The 13,608-nt window shown below is 38.2% G+C and overlaps 1 protein-coding gene across 1 annotated transcript; it reads right to left on the bottom strand.

The window, feature by feature from the left end:
• Positions 1 to 1,000: 1,000 nt before the first annotated feature.
• Positions 1,001 to 12,039, bottom strand: OR56B4 (olfactory receptor family 56 subfamily B member 4; the record flags this gene model as incomplete). Its single annotated transcript, XM_080689890.1, has 2 exons — positions 1,001 to 2,111; positions 11,858 to 12,039. The coding sequence occupies 2 exons, from the start codon at positions 12,037 to 12,039 to the stop codon at positions 1,001 to 1,003; spliced, it is 1,293 nt and encodes a 430-aa protein (XP_080546016.1).
• Between the last annotated feature and the right edge of the window lie 1,569 nt (positions 12,040 to 13,608).

Genomic DNA, 13,608 nt, shown 5'->3' with positions numbered 1-13,608 from the left:
CTTGGCTCGCTGTCCGCCGCTCCTCTCTGGAGCCTGGTGGGCTGTTGAGTGCGTTGGTCTGGAGCCGTCCGGTGAACTCACCACTGCTGCCGGCAGTAAGGCGCTGCTGCCGCATCCTTGGGCGTGAGGCCGGCGTATCTCCTCTGTAGCTCTGAGCTCCGTTCTGAGTCCCCCTCCTCTTTGGGGCCTGGTGCTGCAAGGAAAGATGGTGCCCACCGCTCTGTGCCATGGCTCCGGCTGCAGCACTGCGATCTGATTTCTTTCTGTGTCTCGTTTTTTCAGCCCTCTTTTTCTCTGTCCCTTGTAATTACAATTTTTGTTTCTCTGCTGATGGAGTTTTCTGACTATGAAAGGTGCTGATTTTGTAGTAATAGAGATTGGTTGTTAGCGGGGCTCGTAAGCCCCGCTTTTCTCCGTCCAAGATAGGTTAATTTCAATTGATGTTCTTAGCAATTGGGAGAGATGGATTTTTTTCGTGTGTGTGGGTTTGAGGATGGAACCCAGGGGCATTCGACCTCCGAGCTACAACCCCTGCCCTATTTTTTATTCTTTATTTTGAAACCGGGTCTCACTGAGTTGCAGAGGCCTCACTTTAGTAGCTGAGGCTGTCTGCGAACCACATTCCTCCAGGTCTCAGCCTCCCGAATGCTGGGATTATAAGCATGCGCCACCATGTCCGGCTAGAGATGGATTTTTGTGTCTGTGTATGGGTCTGGGGATGGAACCTAGAGGTGTTTGACCTCTGAGCTACACCCCCTGCCCTATTTTTTATTCTTTATTTTGAAACAGGGTCTCACTAAGTTGTGGAGGGCCTCACTAAGTAGCTGAGGCTGTCTACGAACCGTGATCCTCCAGTTTCAGCCTCCCAAATGCTGGGATTACAAGCGTGTGCCACCAAGCCCACTGGGAAAGATGGAATTTTAACCATGGGATATCAGACTCTAAAGCCTTTGCTTTTTCTGCCATCATGAATGCAAATATTCTGTCATTTAAAGGTGGCTCACTTCCTAAAAACATACTCACCCAAACCAAGCACCCTTTGGAAGCCCACTCTCAGCTCCTGTGTCCTAAGGGCATATACCATGGGGTTAAGGGAAGGAGGGATGACAATATGAAGCACATTGAGGAGAACAGGGATGAGAGGAAACTTTCTTCTGGCCAGGTGGGTGACAGAGAGTAAAACGATAGCTGTGTAGAAAAAGAGAATGAGGATGAGGTGAGAGCTGCAGGTACTCAGGGCCTTAGAAGTTGCTTCAGCTGAGTTTAGCCTCAGAACTGAGCGAATAATCAAAGCATAGGAAGCAAAGACCAGAACCATGTCACTCCCAACCACGAGCCAGGCCAAGGCCAACTGGTAAAACCTGTTAACGGTGATGTCATCACAGGCCAGACTAATGACCCCCAAGTTAGAGCACAGGCAGTGCTCGATTTTGTTCCTGGAGCAGTAGTGTCTCTGGGCAGCCAGCACTGGTACCGGGATGGTCAACAGGCCATTCCTGAGCACCATGGTTAGTGTGGTTTTGGTTACAAAAGCTTCTGTGACTATGGAGGAGTACTGAAGGGGATAACAAATAGCTACATATCTATCTACTGCCATGCAGAGGAAGATGCCTGACTCCATGCACATGAAAGAGTGGATGGCATATATCTGAGCAAAACATTCAGGAAGGCTGATGGACTTGGCATCAAACCACAGGATGGCCAGGATCTTGGGCATGCTGGTGGTAGCCAGGCCAATGTCAATGACAGCCAGGACAGCCAGGAATTGATACATGGGATGGTGCAGTATAGGATCATGGTAGATGGTGATTAAAACAAGTAAGTTAGCACCAAGTGCTATGAAGTAAAGCAGAGCCATGGGCAAGGAGAGCCAGTGCTGCCACTCATGGATTCCTGGAAGCCCCATCAGGATGAACTCAGAAACTTGAAATCCTGAGCTATTGGTTGTACACCAGGAAAAATCCATGTCATGGGAGGTCCTGTTCTCAGCATCTGCCTGTGGATTAAGGGAAAAGGCTGTGGTTAGCTCAGCTAAAAGTGTAGAGAAATGAGGCTCACCCACACTAACTCGGTCCTTTTTAGCATAATGCACTTTCAACTGCCTTGAGATCCTTGGGGAAAGTTCAGATAAGGGGAAAGGCAAAGTAGATTGTAAGATAAGGTTTTTAGTAGAATAAAAGTGAAATTACTAGCTTTATTTTTCTGAAATTCTGGGTAGATTTTGTTTTATCTGAGGAACATGGACACAAAATAAGAGACACATACATTAGAAAGAACCAGGTAAAATTAGAGGGCAGGGGTGTTGTCTCCATTTTGGGGGACTGTCAGGAAGAGAATAAGTAGCCATAATGGAAACCCTGACCATGTGTTTCTCTTAAACAGTGCCTGTGGTTGACAAATGGTTCCTGACACAAACCATCTCTTTTAATCTTCACCACACAGTCATTTACATATGAGGAAACAGATTGAATGAGTTGTCTGGATAAGAATTGTACATTGAAAACACTAATGAGTGACTAAACTATAGCAAAATTTTAATCTTCTGCATTTACTACCCTATTTCCTCCATAAAATTACATCAAATCACATCTTATAGGTCAGTACCTTTTAGAAATATCATTTGTTTTCTCTGATTATGAAAACAATGTTAAATGAATGTGGAGGACATTACATTGAGTGAAATAAGCCAGACAGAAAGAGACAGATTCTGCATGATCTCACTCATTTGTGGAATCTGAAAAGTTGATATTGGACAGTTAGAGAGTAAAACAGTGGTTACCAGAGGCTGGGAAAGGGGAGCACGTGGAATGAGCAATGCACAGAAGTTGAGCAATGGGCACAAAGTCACAGTTAAATGGGATGGGAGGAATAAATTCTGGTGTGCTATTGCCCAGTACGGTGACAATAGTTAACAATAACATGCTATATATTTCAAAAATACCTTTGAGAAGTGTCTCTTTAGTTCATTTGATCCTATTAAATTTTTTGGTATTAAGTCTTTTGAGTTCTTTATATGTTCTAGATATTAATCCTCTATCGGAAAAGTATCTGGCAGAGATTTTCTCCCATTGTGTAGGCTCTTTCTTTTCACTGTTGTTTCCTTTGCTGTGCAGAAGATTTCTAGTTTGATATCATGTCTAATGATGTCATTTACTAATTCTTTGTGTTATTTCCTGAGCTGTAGGAGTTTTAGTGGAGAAGTTGCTCTCTTTGCCTTAGTGTTGGAGTGTTCCCCTATATTCTCTTCTAGCAGTTATAAAGTTTCTGGTTTTATTACTATGTCTTTTTTTTTCTTCCCAGTACTGGGGATGGAATCCAGGAGCATTCTACCTTCGAGCTACACCCCTAGCTCTATTTTTTATTCTTTATTTTGAAAGGGTCTCACTGAGTTTCAGAGGGCCTCATTAAGTAGCTGAGGCTGGCGGGGACCGTGATCCTCCTGTCTCAGGTTCCCAAATGCTGGGATTACATGCATGAGCCACCATGCCTGGCTTATTCCTAGGTCTTTGATCCATTTTTAGTTGACTTTTGTGAGGTGAGAGACAGGGATCTACTTTCAATATTTTATATATGAATTCCTAGTTTTCCCAGCACCATTTGTTAAAGAGGCTCTCTTCTCTAATGTATGTTTTTGGCACCTTTGTCAAGAGTCAGATAACTGTAGTTATGTGGATTTGTCTCTGTGTCTTCTATTCTGTTCCATTTTTCTACACATCTATAATTATGCAGTACCCTACAGCTTTTGTAACAATGGATCTGTAGTATAATTTGTAGTAGGGTATTGTGATGCCTCAAGCATTTATTTCTCTTTTTGCTCAGAATTGCTTTGGATATTGCTTAGTCTTACGGTCTTTTGCTCTTTAACCAAAAATCTATGAGTGATCTCCATGGGAATCCATGAACTTCCTAAATTTACATGGAAACATTTTATCTTTATTCATGTTAGTTTTAAGAGTGACTCTGTAGAGATTTCATTAAATCCTCAAAATATTCTATTATTTAATAAGAAACAATTGTAGAATGTTCTTTACTCAAAATTTTGAATGTTGATGCTCATTTCCTTATTACTTTTAATTTTTAATGGTTGTGGTTTATGAGACAACTTATTATACGGAATTAATTTTGCTGTCAATGAGAAGTATGTAAATAAATTGATTTCAAATAATTAAACAGCAGATTCTGTATCTCTGACCAAGAGACTACAATGCTTCCTTTGTCATATTTTGAATAAATTCTATTGATGGGATCTCTTGTTTTTATTTCTTTCTGGTTATTTCTGTGTTGATATTACATTGAATTTAAAATATATTTTTATAGTAAAATTAATATACAACAAGATATTTATTATCCTCTTCAATTTTAAACCTTGTTTATACATTTATTCTTCAGATTAACCTTAGAATTTCTGTGCTTTGAGTTCTAAAATAGAGGGTTTAGAGGAGGAAAGAAGGGTGATAGAGATATAAGGAAGATAACAGTTTAAATAGTGCTCTATATGAAATTATCAGTACCAATCTCAGTGACATGTACAGGGAAGGGAATGAAGTGGGGTGGGATCCAGAGGGATACATAACAAATGTGTGCATGAATATTTCTATCACTCTATACCTTATGATGTATAATTACAATGCAACAATAAAAGTACTCAATAAAATAAAACAGCATGGTTTGGAGTGGATTATACTAAACCTATAGATGAATTCTCAAACACTTAATAGTTTTATATCATCAGCTCTTCTCATTCATAAATATGGATCCCTTCTGCCTTTATTTAAATCCTTATAAAGCTCATTAAAATTTTGTACTGCCTTGTCCTTATTATGACTGTTAGAATTTTAAAATGTTTTTAGTGAATATGATGGCTTTTCTGTATTATATCTTTCAGTATAAATTTCTGGCATATAGTAACCCATTAAATAGATCTTAATTTTTAAGTATTTTTAAAATATGCTTTATTGGTACAGTGTAGTCTCACATCATAATGTCATATTCATCTACTTGGATAAATTTTCATTCCTTTAAAATGTTTCATTTTTTGTTTTGCATTATACCAACCAATTAATTATGTATGGTAAGTTATCTAGATTTATTATTTTATACATTGAAATTATTTTTTTCTTCTATGCTAATCATTTTGTAACTTACTAAAAATTTACAAATTTTCTATTGTTATTGTTTAAAATTTTTTCTAGATAAAATAAAAGTTGCTTCCAAACAGTATTTTCCATTTATAAATATTAATATCTCTTAATTTGTTTCATGTCTCAATAAAAAGTTGGAATTTTATGATCAATATTAATTAATTATGATTTCATAGGTCTTAACTTTTTGGTTGACTTCAGTGGGAATTCAACTAAGATTTACATTAAGTATGTTTTTGTTTTTTAGTTTAACTTCTTTTATGAGGTATAATAAAAATCTTTTTTTGGAGCTACTTTTTGTTCTGAGAAACTTGGATATAGGATTTATTACTCCAGATGCCTTGGCTTTTTACTCATTCACTGACCATCTTAGAGTGCAATCTCATTTCTCTCCTTTTTCCTGACTTTATCTCTGTCCATATGAAAGCAAAGAGCTAAGAGCAAGGAAATAATAAAGATGAAGAATTAAAAAAGGAAAACCAACTATGGAAGCCAAAGATATGTTGTATAATCAAATTCGGAGATCAGGACCAAATTACAGAACATGAACTCTATTCCCTAACCTCCCAACATGCAGGCCATTAACTGTTCTACTTACAACGTCAAGAGGGGCTATGAAGAGGCTCTCGGGCTGGCAAGTGTCTTCTGCAGCTGCTTCTACTTTCCTGGGCTGCAGCTTCCTATGTCTAGCCTGTTATTATCCAAAATAGATCCCTGCCTTTGCTAGTCACCCTTAGAGTCTGCGGTTTTAGTATAAATGATCTCCTGAGATGCCTGGTCCTGGTGTGCTGCTTTCTGGGTCCTCCTTACTCTATTCTAAGTATCCTCAAGGGCCCAATGCTTAATATTGGCACTGGGAATTGAACTCAGGATGTTATACATCTGAGTTATGTCCCAAGCATTATTGCCAATATTATTATTATTATTATTATTATTATTATTATTATTATTATTATTATTATTTTGGTGGTACTGAGGATGGAACCCTTTTACCTCCAGGTGACACTCCCAGACCTATTTTATATTTTATTTGGAAATAGGGTCTCTTAAGCCAGCAAGGCTGGCTTCGAACCAGCATGATCCTCCTGTCTCCTCCTCCCAAGGTGGAGGATTATTAGTGTATGCCACCATGCCCGGCTATTGCCAGTATTTTAAACATTGCAGTGGGAATAAGATTTAAGTGGTCTTTGGGGTTAGCCAAGTGATTTCTCAGGGCATACGCATTCAGACTGGTCCTAGGGCCAGCATACCAAATAGACAGCACCACTTTAGGTTCCTCAGGCATGCTTTCACTCTGTCTGATTTAACATACCTCTCATAGGAAGGTTCTGAAATCTCCCCTTGTTAAAATATAGCTTTGCTCCATATCCCTTTCAGAGACTGCACCTATCTGTTTCCTGTTTCACAAAATCTATGAGTAACCACTTTTTTTACTTCCCTTTTCTTATGTCTTAATACTTTTTATCTTATTGAAATTTACTTTTGCCCCGATATCTCACAAATACTGTTCTTGCTAGAGACCTCAAATTGCCCAAAATAATGGCTGTATTTTAGAACTAGAACTTGTCATTACTAGAACCCTCTCCAGTGTTTTTCCATATTGACCAGTCCCTTCAGCTAGGCCCACTTCTTCCTCTCTTATCTTTCATGACATCATATTGTCAGTTAAATTAAAATAAAAGAATGATAAGATTACTTTCCCTGATAGACACATTAGTTTGCTCAGGTAAATGCTTCTCTATGATAGTTTTCATCAACCAACTTGCTCAAAAGAAAGATAAATCTAGCTGGGCATGGTGGTACACAACTGTAATCCCAGTACATGGAAGATTGAGACAGTAGGATTGCAGGCTCAAGGTCAACCTCAGCAATTTAGTGTTTCAAAACAACAATAACAAAAAATTAAGAGGGCTTAAGGTGTAGCTCAAATGTAGAATGCCTCTGGAGTCAATCCTCAGTTCCCTTCTCTCCTCAGTAAAAGAGGAAAAGAAATTGGGCATTGGGAATATATGTACTACATATGGCCAATGAGTAGATGAATCTACTCAGTGGGTTTCTTCATGGTATTAGAGGTTAAGCAACAATGAAAAATTGTGGGATGGAATGATACTGCTTCTTAGATCTAAAGACAATGGGTCTGCTGGGCGTGGTGGCTAAGCGCTTGTAATCCCCACGCTTGGGAGGCGGAGACAGGAGGATCGCGCAGGTTCGAAGCCAGCCACGCTGGCTTAAGAGACCCTGTTTCCAAATAAAAAAGTATAAAATAGATCTGGAGTGTATCCCAGAGGTAGAAGGGCTTCCAGAAACCCCAGCACACCACACCCACCCCCACACACAAGACAATGGGTCTTATGGGTGATATGGTTTGAAGTGAGCTTTAGATGACCAAATAATAAACTAAAACCCAGTTGGTAAACTATATTGTAAAAACTTTATAAGCTTAGAAAGAGTGAACTTAAAAAGGGGCATATTGACACTTATCAGAAAAAACTTTTCTGAATTCAGAAGTGGATTAGACTCAAAAAGTTAATGCTATAATCTACTTCCTGCAGGAGTCTTCTTGAATTTTTGAAAGTAGTGATCATGAGGCTATTCTCATGATGTTATGATTAGAAGTAAGTAGGTGGATAGGTAGATAGGTAAATAAAATCGAATCCATTGACTCCCTCTGAAGCTCAAACTGTTCTGTGTCTCAACAGAGATAACAAGAGACTTAAGGCCACCATAGGCCAATATCCAAGCTGATATAATGCTAGCTATTGAATTTTTATTTTATTTTATTTACCCTAGGAGGGCACTAATACTTACTGATTTAGCCAGATAAATATTATAGATTTCAATTTGCATATATGTTAAGGAAAGCAAATGATTAAAATTGATTGAAGGCTTAAAATAGAATTTATTTATTTTTTGATGGTATTGGGATTGAACCAAGGGCTTCACACATACTAGGCAGGTGGTCTACCAGTGAACTCTATCTTCATACTAAAAATATTTTAATTTGTACCCTATGTTTATAAATTATTATATCAAAGGACTTAGTTTTTATTGCCTAATATCATAGAATCAACAGAAAAACAAGAAGCTAATCTACTTCATGGGGTGGTTGATCCTAATTATCAAGGGGAAGTGCTTTGCTTCTATACAGTAGTGGCAAGGGGATTATCTTATGTATCTCAGTACTTTCATACCCAATAGTAAAAGCTAATGAAACCAAGCAAAATAGGACAGGGTGACTGGGGAATCTTTGGGAATAAAGGTTTTGGTCTGGCAGAGGTTGGGGAAATATGGTAGATATCAATTATGGCGTTGTGACCAATTACTGAAACCAATTACAAGAACTATAGTCGTTTTGACTATTTTATTTTTATACTTTTATTTCTATATACCATTTTCTTCTAATTCCTGGCCATTTTGGTTTTATTTACAAGCTACTGGAAGTCGACTTTACAATTTAGTCTTCAGGCAACAGAATATTCAATGGGACTCTGACTGCATTTGAGGAATAGTTGATATATAAAGTATAATATATTAAAATATGAAGTAAACAGTACCTGTTGGGATAGTACATTTTATTTGGGGAAGGAAAGGGTGAGAATTTATTCACTTCTATTATCAATTATTTTGTTGTTGCATGGGAGTTCAAATATGTGTAAAAGGGTGCATGTTGAAGTGAGCAGTTAAAGGTAAAAACTGCATGTTATCAACTAACTGCATCTCAACTCAAATTCATCCAGTTTGCCTGCTTTAAGGAAATAGTTGTGGGCCTCTAAATATTACTCTTTTGCAGGCTGAAGTGATGCTAAATTTTTTTTTCAGTACAGGGAATTGCAGAGAGTTTTCGAGAAGAGAACAGTGAAGATGGCTTACTTCTGCCCCACAGTGACTGCAGCCGCAGCACAAAAGACTTATACAGTTGGAGATAGTCAAATCTGTTCACAGACAGCCTCAGTTTGAGGCATCCTCACTTACCTATCTGGCTTCCTGGGTTGGTATGATCCAAAGGGGAGGCTCAGTTGGGACTGTTGACTAGAGCATCCATACATGGCTTTTTAATGTGATTATACAGCATCACATTGTACACACACACACACACACACACACACACACACACACACACAAACACACACACCTTTTTCTTTACCTACTCATTCATTGATGGACACTTAGGTGGCTTCCATATTTTGGCTGTTGTGAACAGTGCTAAAATGAACATAGAAGTGCAGATGTATTTTTGATGGATTTTGATTCCTTTGGATACATACCCACAAGTAGGATTGCTTGATCATAGTCTACAAAAGTAATTCTACTTTTGATTTTTGAGGAACCTCCATACTACTTTCTAAGATGGCTGTACTAGTCTGTATTCCTACAGCAGTGTGAAAATGTTTCCTTTTTTCCACATCCTACCCCACTCTTACTATCATACACCTTTTTGACAATAGTCATTTTAATGGGTATGAGAGGATAGCTCATTGTGATCTTAACTTGCATTTCCCTGATATTTGAATATTTTGTCATATATCTATTGGCCAGACATATCTCTTCTTTTGAAAAATGTCTATTCAGATCCATTGACCATTTTAAAATAGGTTGTTTACTTACTATAAATTTGTTTGGGTTTCTTATATTTTGGATAGTAACTGTTTTTAGATGTATGGTTTGAAAGGTTTTCCTCAATTCATTGTCTCTTCACTTTATTGTTTCCTTTTCTGCAAGAAAACTTTTTAGTTGAATACAGACCCATCTGCTTTTTTTTTTTAATTGCCTTTGCTTTTGAAGTCCTAACCACAAAATCATTGCCTAAACCAACGTCATGGAGCATTCCCTGTTTTGTTTTCTAGAAGCTTTATAGTTAAAGGACTTAAGTTTAGGTGGGGTGTGGTGGCGCATGCTTGTAATCCCAACATTCTGGAGGGTGAGATCAGAGGATCACTGTTTGCAGATAGCCTCAGCTACTTAGTGAGGCCCTGTTTCAAAATAAAGAATAAAAAATAGGGTTGGGGTGTAGCTCAGAGGTAGAATACCCCTGGGTTCCATCCCCAGACCCATCAAAAAAAAAAAAAAGAACTTAAATTTAAATGTCTTATTCATTTTGAATTGACTTTTCTATACGATATAAGATAAAGGGCCAGTTTTATTCTTTTGCATGTTGCTAAACAGTTTCCCCATCATCATTTACCGAAGAGACTGTTTCCAAAATTGTTTTGGCTGTTCTAGGGTCTCTGCATTACATACACATTTTAGATTTAGCATTGTGATTATTATTTCTTTTAGCAGTATCAGATATTGAACCCAGGGGAACTCTACCACTGAGCAACATCCCCAATCTTTATTTTGAGAGAGGGGCTCACTAAGTTGCCCAGGATGGCCTCAAATTCTCAATCTTCTTGCCTCTGCCTTCCCACCTTCTCAGCAGCCAGGATTACAGGCATGTGCCACTGCTTTAGTTTGGCAATTTTTTTGTGACACCTGGGGATTGCACCCAGGGACATTCTACTTCCAAGCTACACTCCCAGCCCTATTTTGTTTTTATTTTGAAAAAGGGTCTCACTTCTGTTCTGTTCCATTGTTCTATGTTACTGTTTTTGTACCAATACCATGTTTTTTAAATCACTATATCTCTGTAGTATAATTCGAGATCAGGTATTGTCCTGCTTCTATCATGGTTTTTATTGCTCAGAACTGCTTTAGATATTCTGGATCCTTTGTTTTCCATATGAATTTTAGGACTTTTTTAGTTATGTGAAAAATATCATTGATATTTAAAAAATATTTTATTGGTGCATTATAGTCTTATCATTTTTTTGTGGTACAGGGTATGGAACCAAGGGGCATTCTACCTCTGAGCTACACCCCCAGCCCAATTTTTTGTTTTTTATTTTGAAACCAGGTCTCACTGAGTTGCAGAGGGCCTCACTAAGTAGCTGAGGCTGTCTGTGAACGGTGATCCTCCTGTCTCAGCCTCCCAAATGCTGGGATTACAAGCATGCGCCACCAGGCCTGGCTGTTTTTATCACTTTTTTTTTATAGAATAGTATAAATGTTTATTTTCTGTATGATTTACTTTCCTATCCTATTTTTACAATATAGAAAAGTGAATTTGAATAGCTCTAGTAAATACAAATTTAATCTTTCTACTTTGGGAAGTAAATGGAGCTAGAAAATTATATACCAACCCTCCCCAAATAGTCTTTTAAAATTGTTGAATTAATGTGGCTATTAATCTTGTTCAGCAGTTTGATGCAAATGCCTAAATCCAAAATCTTTTTTAGTAAGTGCTAAACAGGAAGGAAAAGGCTTATTACTTTAGATAGTATCTTTTTTGTTGTTGTTGTAGTACTGGGGATTGAACACAGGAATATTCTACCTCTGAGCTACACCCCCAGCCCTATTTTTATTCTTTATTTTGAAACAGGGTCTCACTGAGTTGCAAAGAGCCTCACTAAGTAGTAGCTGAGGCTGGCTGTGAACCGTGATCCTGCAGTCTCAGCCTCCCAAATGCTGGGGTTACAAGAGTGCACCACCATGCCTGGCTTAGATAGCTTCTGAAAAAAACTAAGCCAGGCATAGTGGCATACTTTGTAATCCCAGCATTTGAGAGGCTGAGAAAGGAGGATTGCAGTTCAAAGACAGCCTCAGCTACTACTTAGTGAGGCCATTTGCAACTCATTGAGACCCTGGTTGAAAATAATAAATGATTCCTATTACATTACCTGTCCACCTTCTTAGCTGCTCTTGGACTGGCCTTTGTGTTGCCTTTGTTACTTGTCCTGTCAACTTGTTTCTTCTCTAATGGGTTTCTGGGCTGGTGTTTTGTTGCTTCATTATACATGTTGCCTGCTAATGTCAGAGTTATCACAGAATCACTTATTCTAAACTCATGGTTACCAACCATGTCTTCTTGGTCAAAAACTTTGTATAGAATTCATAATATTACCTCTCTTTGAAATGACATTGACTGTATCTTCTCATTTCCTCAGAAACTGATCAATACCCTTATAACATCTAAATGGATTCTGGGTATTGACCATTCCCAATCAACTCTATGCTAATTCTGTCTGAAATAGCCTGGGTTTATTTCTGCCTTTCTGATAAGAAATTGCCATTCTGCATATACACAGTCTGGCTAAGTCCTAAAATAGATAATTGCATACATTTGATTTTATTGTTCTATTTATTGTTCTATGATTTGTTCATAAAACAAATCATTTTTCGTATCAGAATATTTCTCCCTGGAGCTGAATAATCATGGTTGCTATCATATGTCTTCACCTATGTAAACCAAACACACTCAGAATTTTAATTCTTTACTTAATGTAATGTCCAAATCCTTCATACTCTAGGATATCCTCCCATATATTGATATGACATTATTATCTAGAGTGGTTTGAGTGAGACATGGTGGCTCATGCCTACAATCTAAATCTAATCTTCTTGAGACAAGATGATTACAGATTTGAGGATAGTCTGAACAACTTAGTGAGGCCCTAAGCAACTTAGCAAGACCCTATTTCAAAATAAAAAATAAAATAGAGCTGGGGGTGTAGCTCAGAGGTAGATCACCCTTGAGTTCAATCCTCAGTCTCTCTCTCTCTCTCTCTCTCTCTCTCTCTCTCTCTCTCTCTCTCTCACACACACACACACACACACACACACACACACACACAGATTTGTATGGCCCAGACGAAAGTCAAGTGTAGGAAGGCCAATTAAAATGGGCCAGAGTTTTCAGATAACATATAGATAGCAATACCTACATGACTTGGCCTAGATTTGCACTTACAGTTTCAAGAGTAGGCACAGGAAATGTTTGCCTTTTTGTCCAGCCCTATTCTTGGGCCAGATTTTCTCTTCTCAGAAAGGCTTCCACAGAGTAATTTACTCTTCCTTTTTTTTTTTTTTTTTTTTTATAAAGAAGGACCTTTCTCACTGGGAATCTCCTATGCAATGTTCTCTGCTGTTCCTAGGAGTTCCTCTTTCCCATTTCCCTGCTTTCTTTCTCAACTCTCTATAGAGGAGATTTTTCAGGAGCATCATCAAGCCAGGCAGTCACATACTCCAGAACAGGAAGCCTCTTTTTTCCTGGCCTCAGGGCCTTTCCCCCTCTTGGCAAGTCACCCTGAAGTATGCAGTTCAAAATATTCCCTGCTGGGGCTGTACCCTGGGGCCTCAATAAAATAAAATAAAAATTGTTAGAATTTTGTTTAAAGAGAAAGCAGAAGCACTAATTTATGTCTATGTCATAGAAGTTCACCTCGGATCCCCACAGACAGTGCTTGAAAAGGTTTCTATTAAATACCATGTTCCTGGGACCTGACTTGGTAGCTTAAATCCTCACCCTCTGTAAGTCAATCTGTGCAGCTCTTTGGTGAGTAATGGCTAAGGGTAGGCCCAAGGAAGAGAGATACATGATGGCTACATTCACGTTTCTCAAATCTGGACAATCAGCCTGTTTGGGGAGGAA

The sequence above is a fragment of the Muscardinus avellanarius genome (genome assembly GCF_963383645.1).
Source record: "Muscardinus avellanarius genome assembly, chromosome: 1".
In the NCBI taxonomy this organism is placed as follows: domain Eukaryota; kingdom Metazoa; phylum Chordata; class Mammalia; order Rodentia; family Gliridae; genus Muscardinus; species Muscardinus avellanarius.
This window is presented reverse-complemented; position numbering and strand designations above follow the sequence as displayed.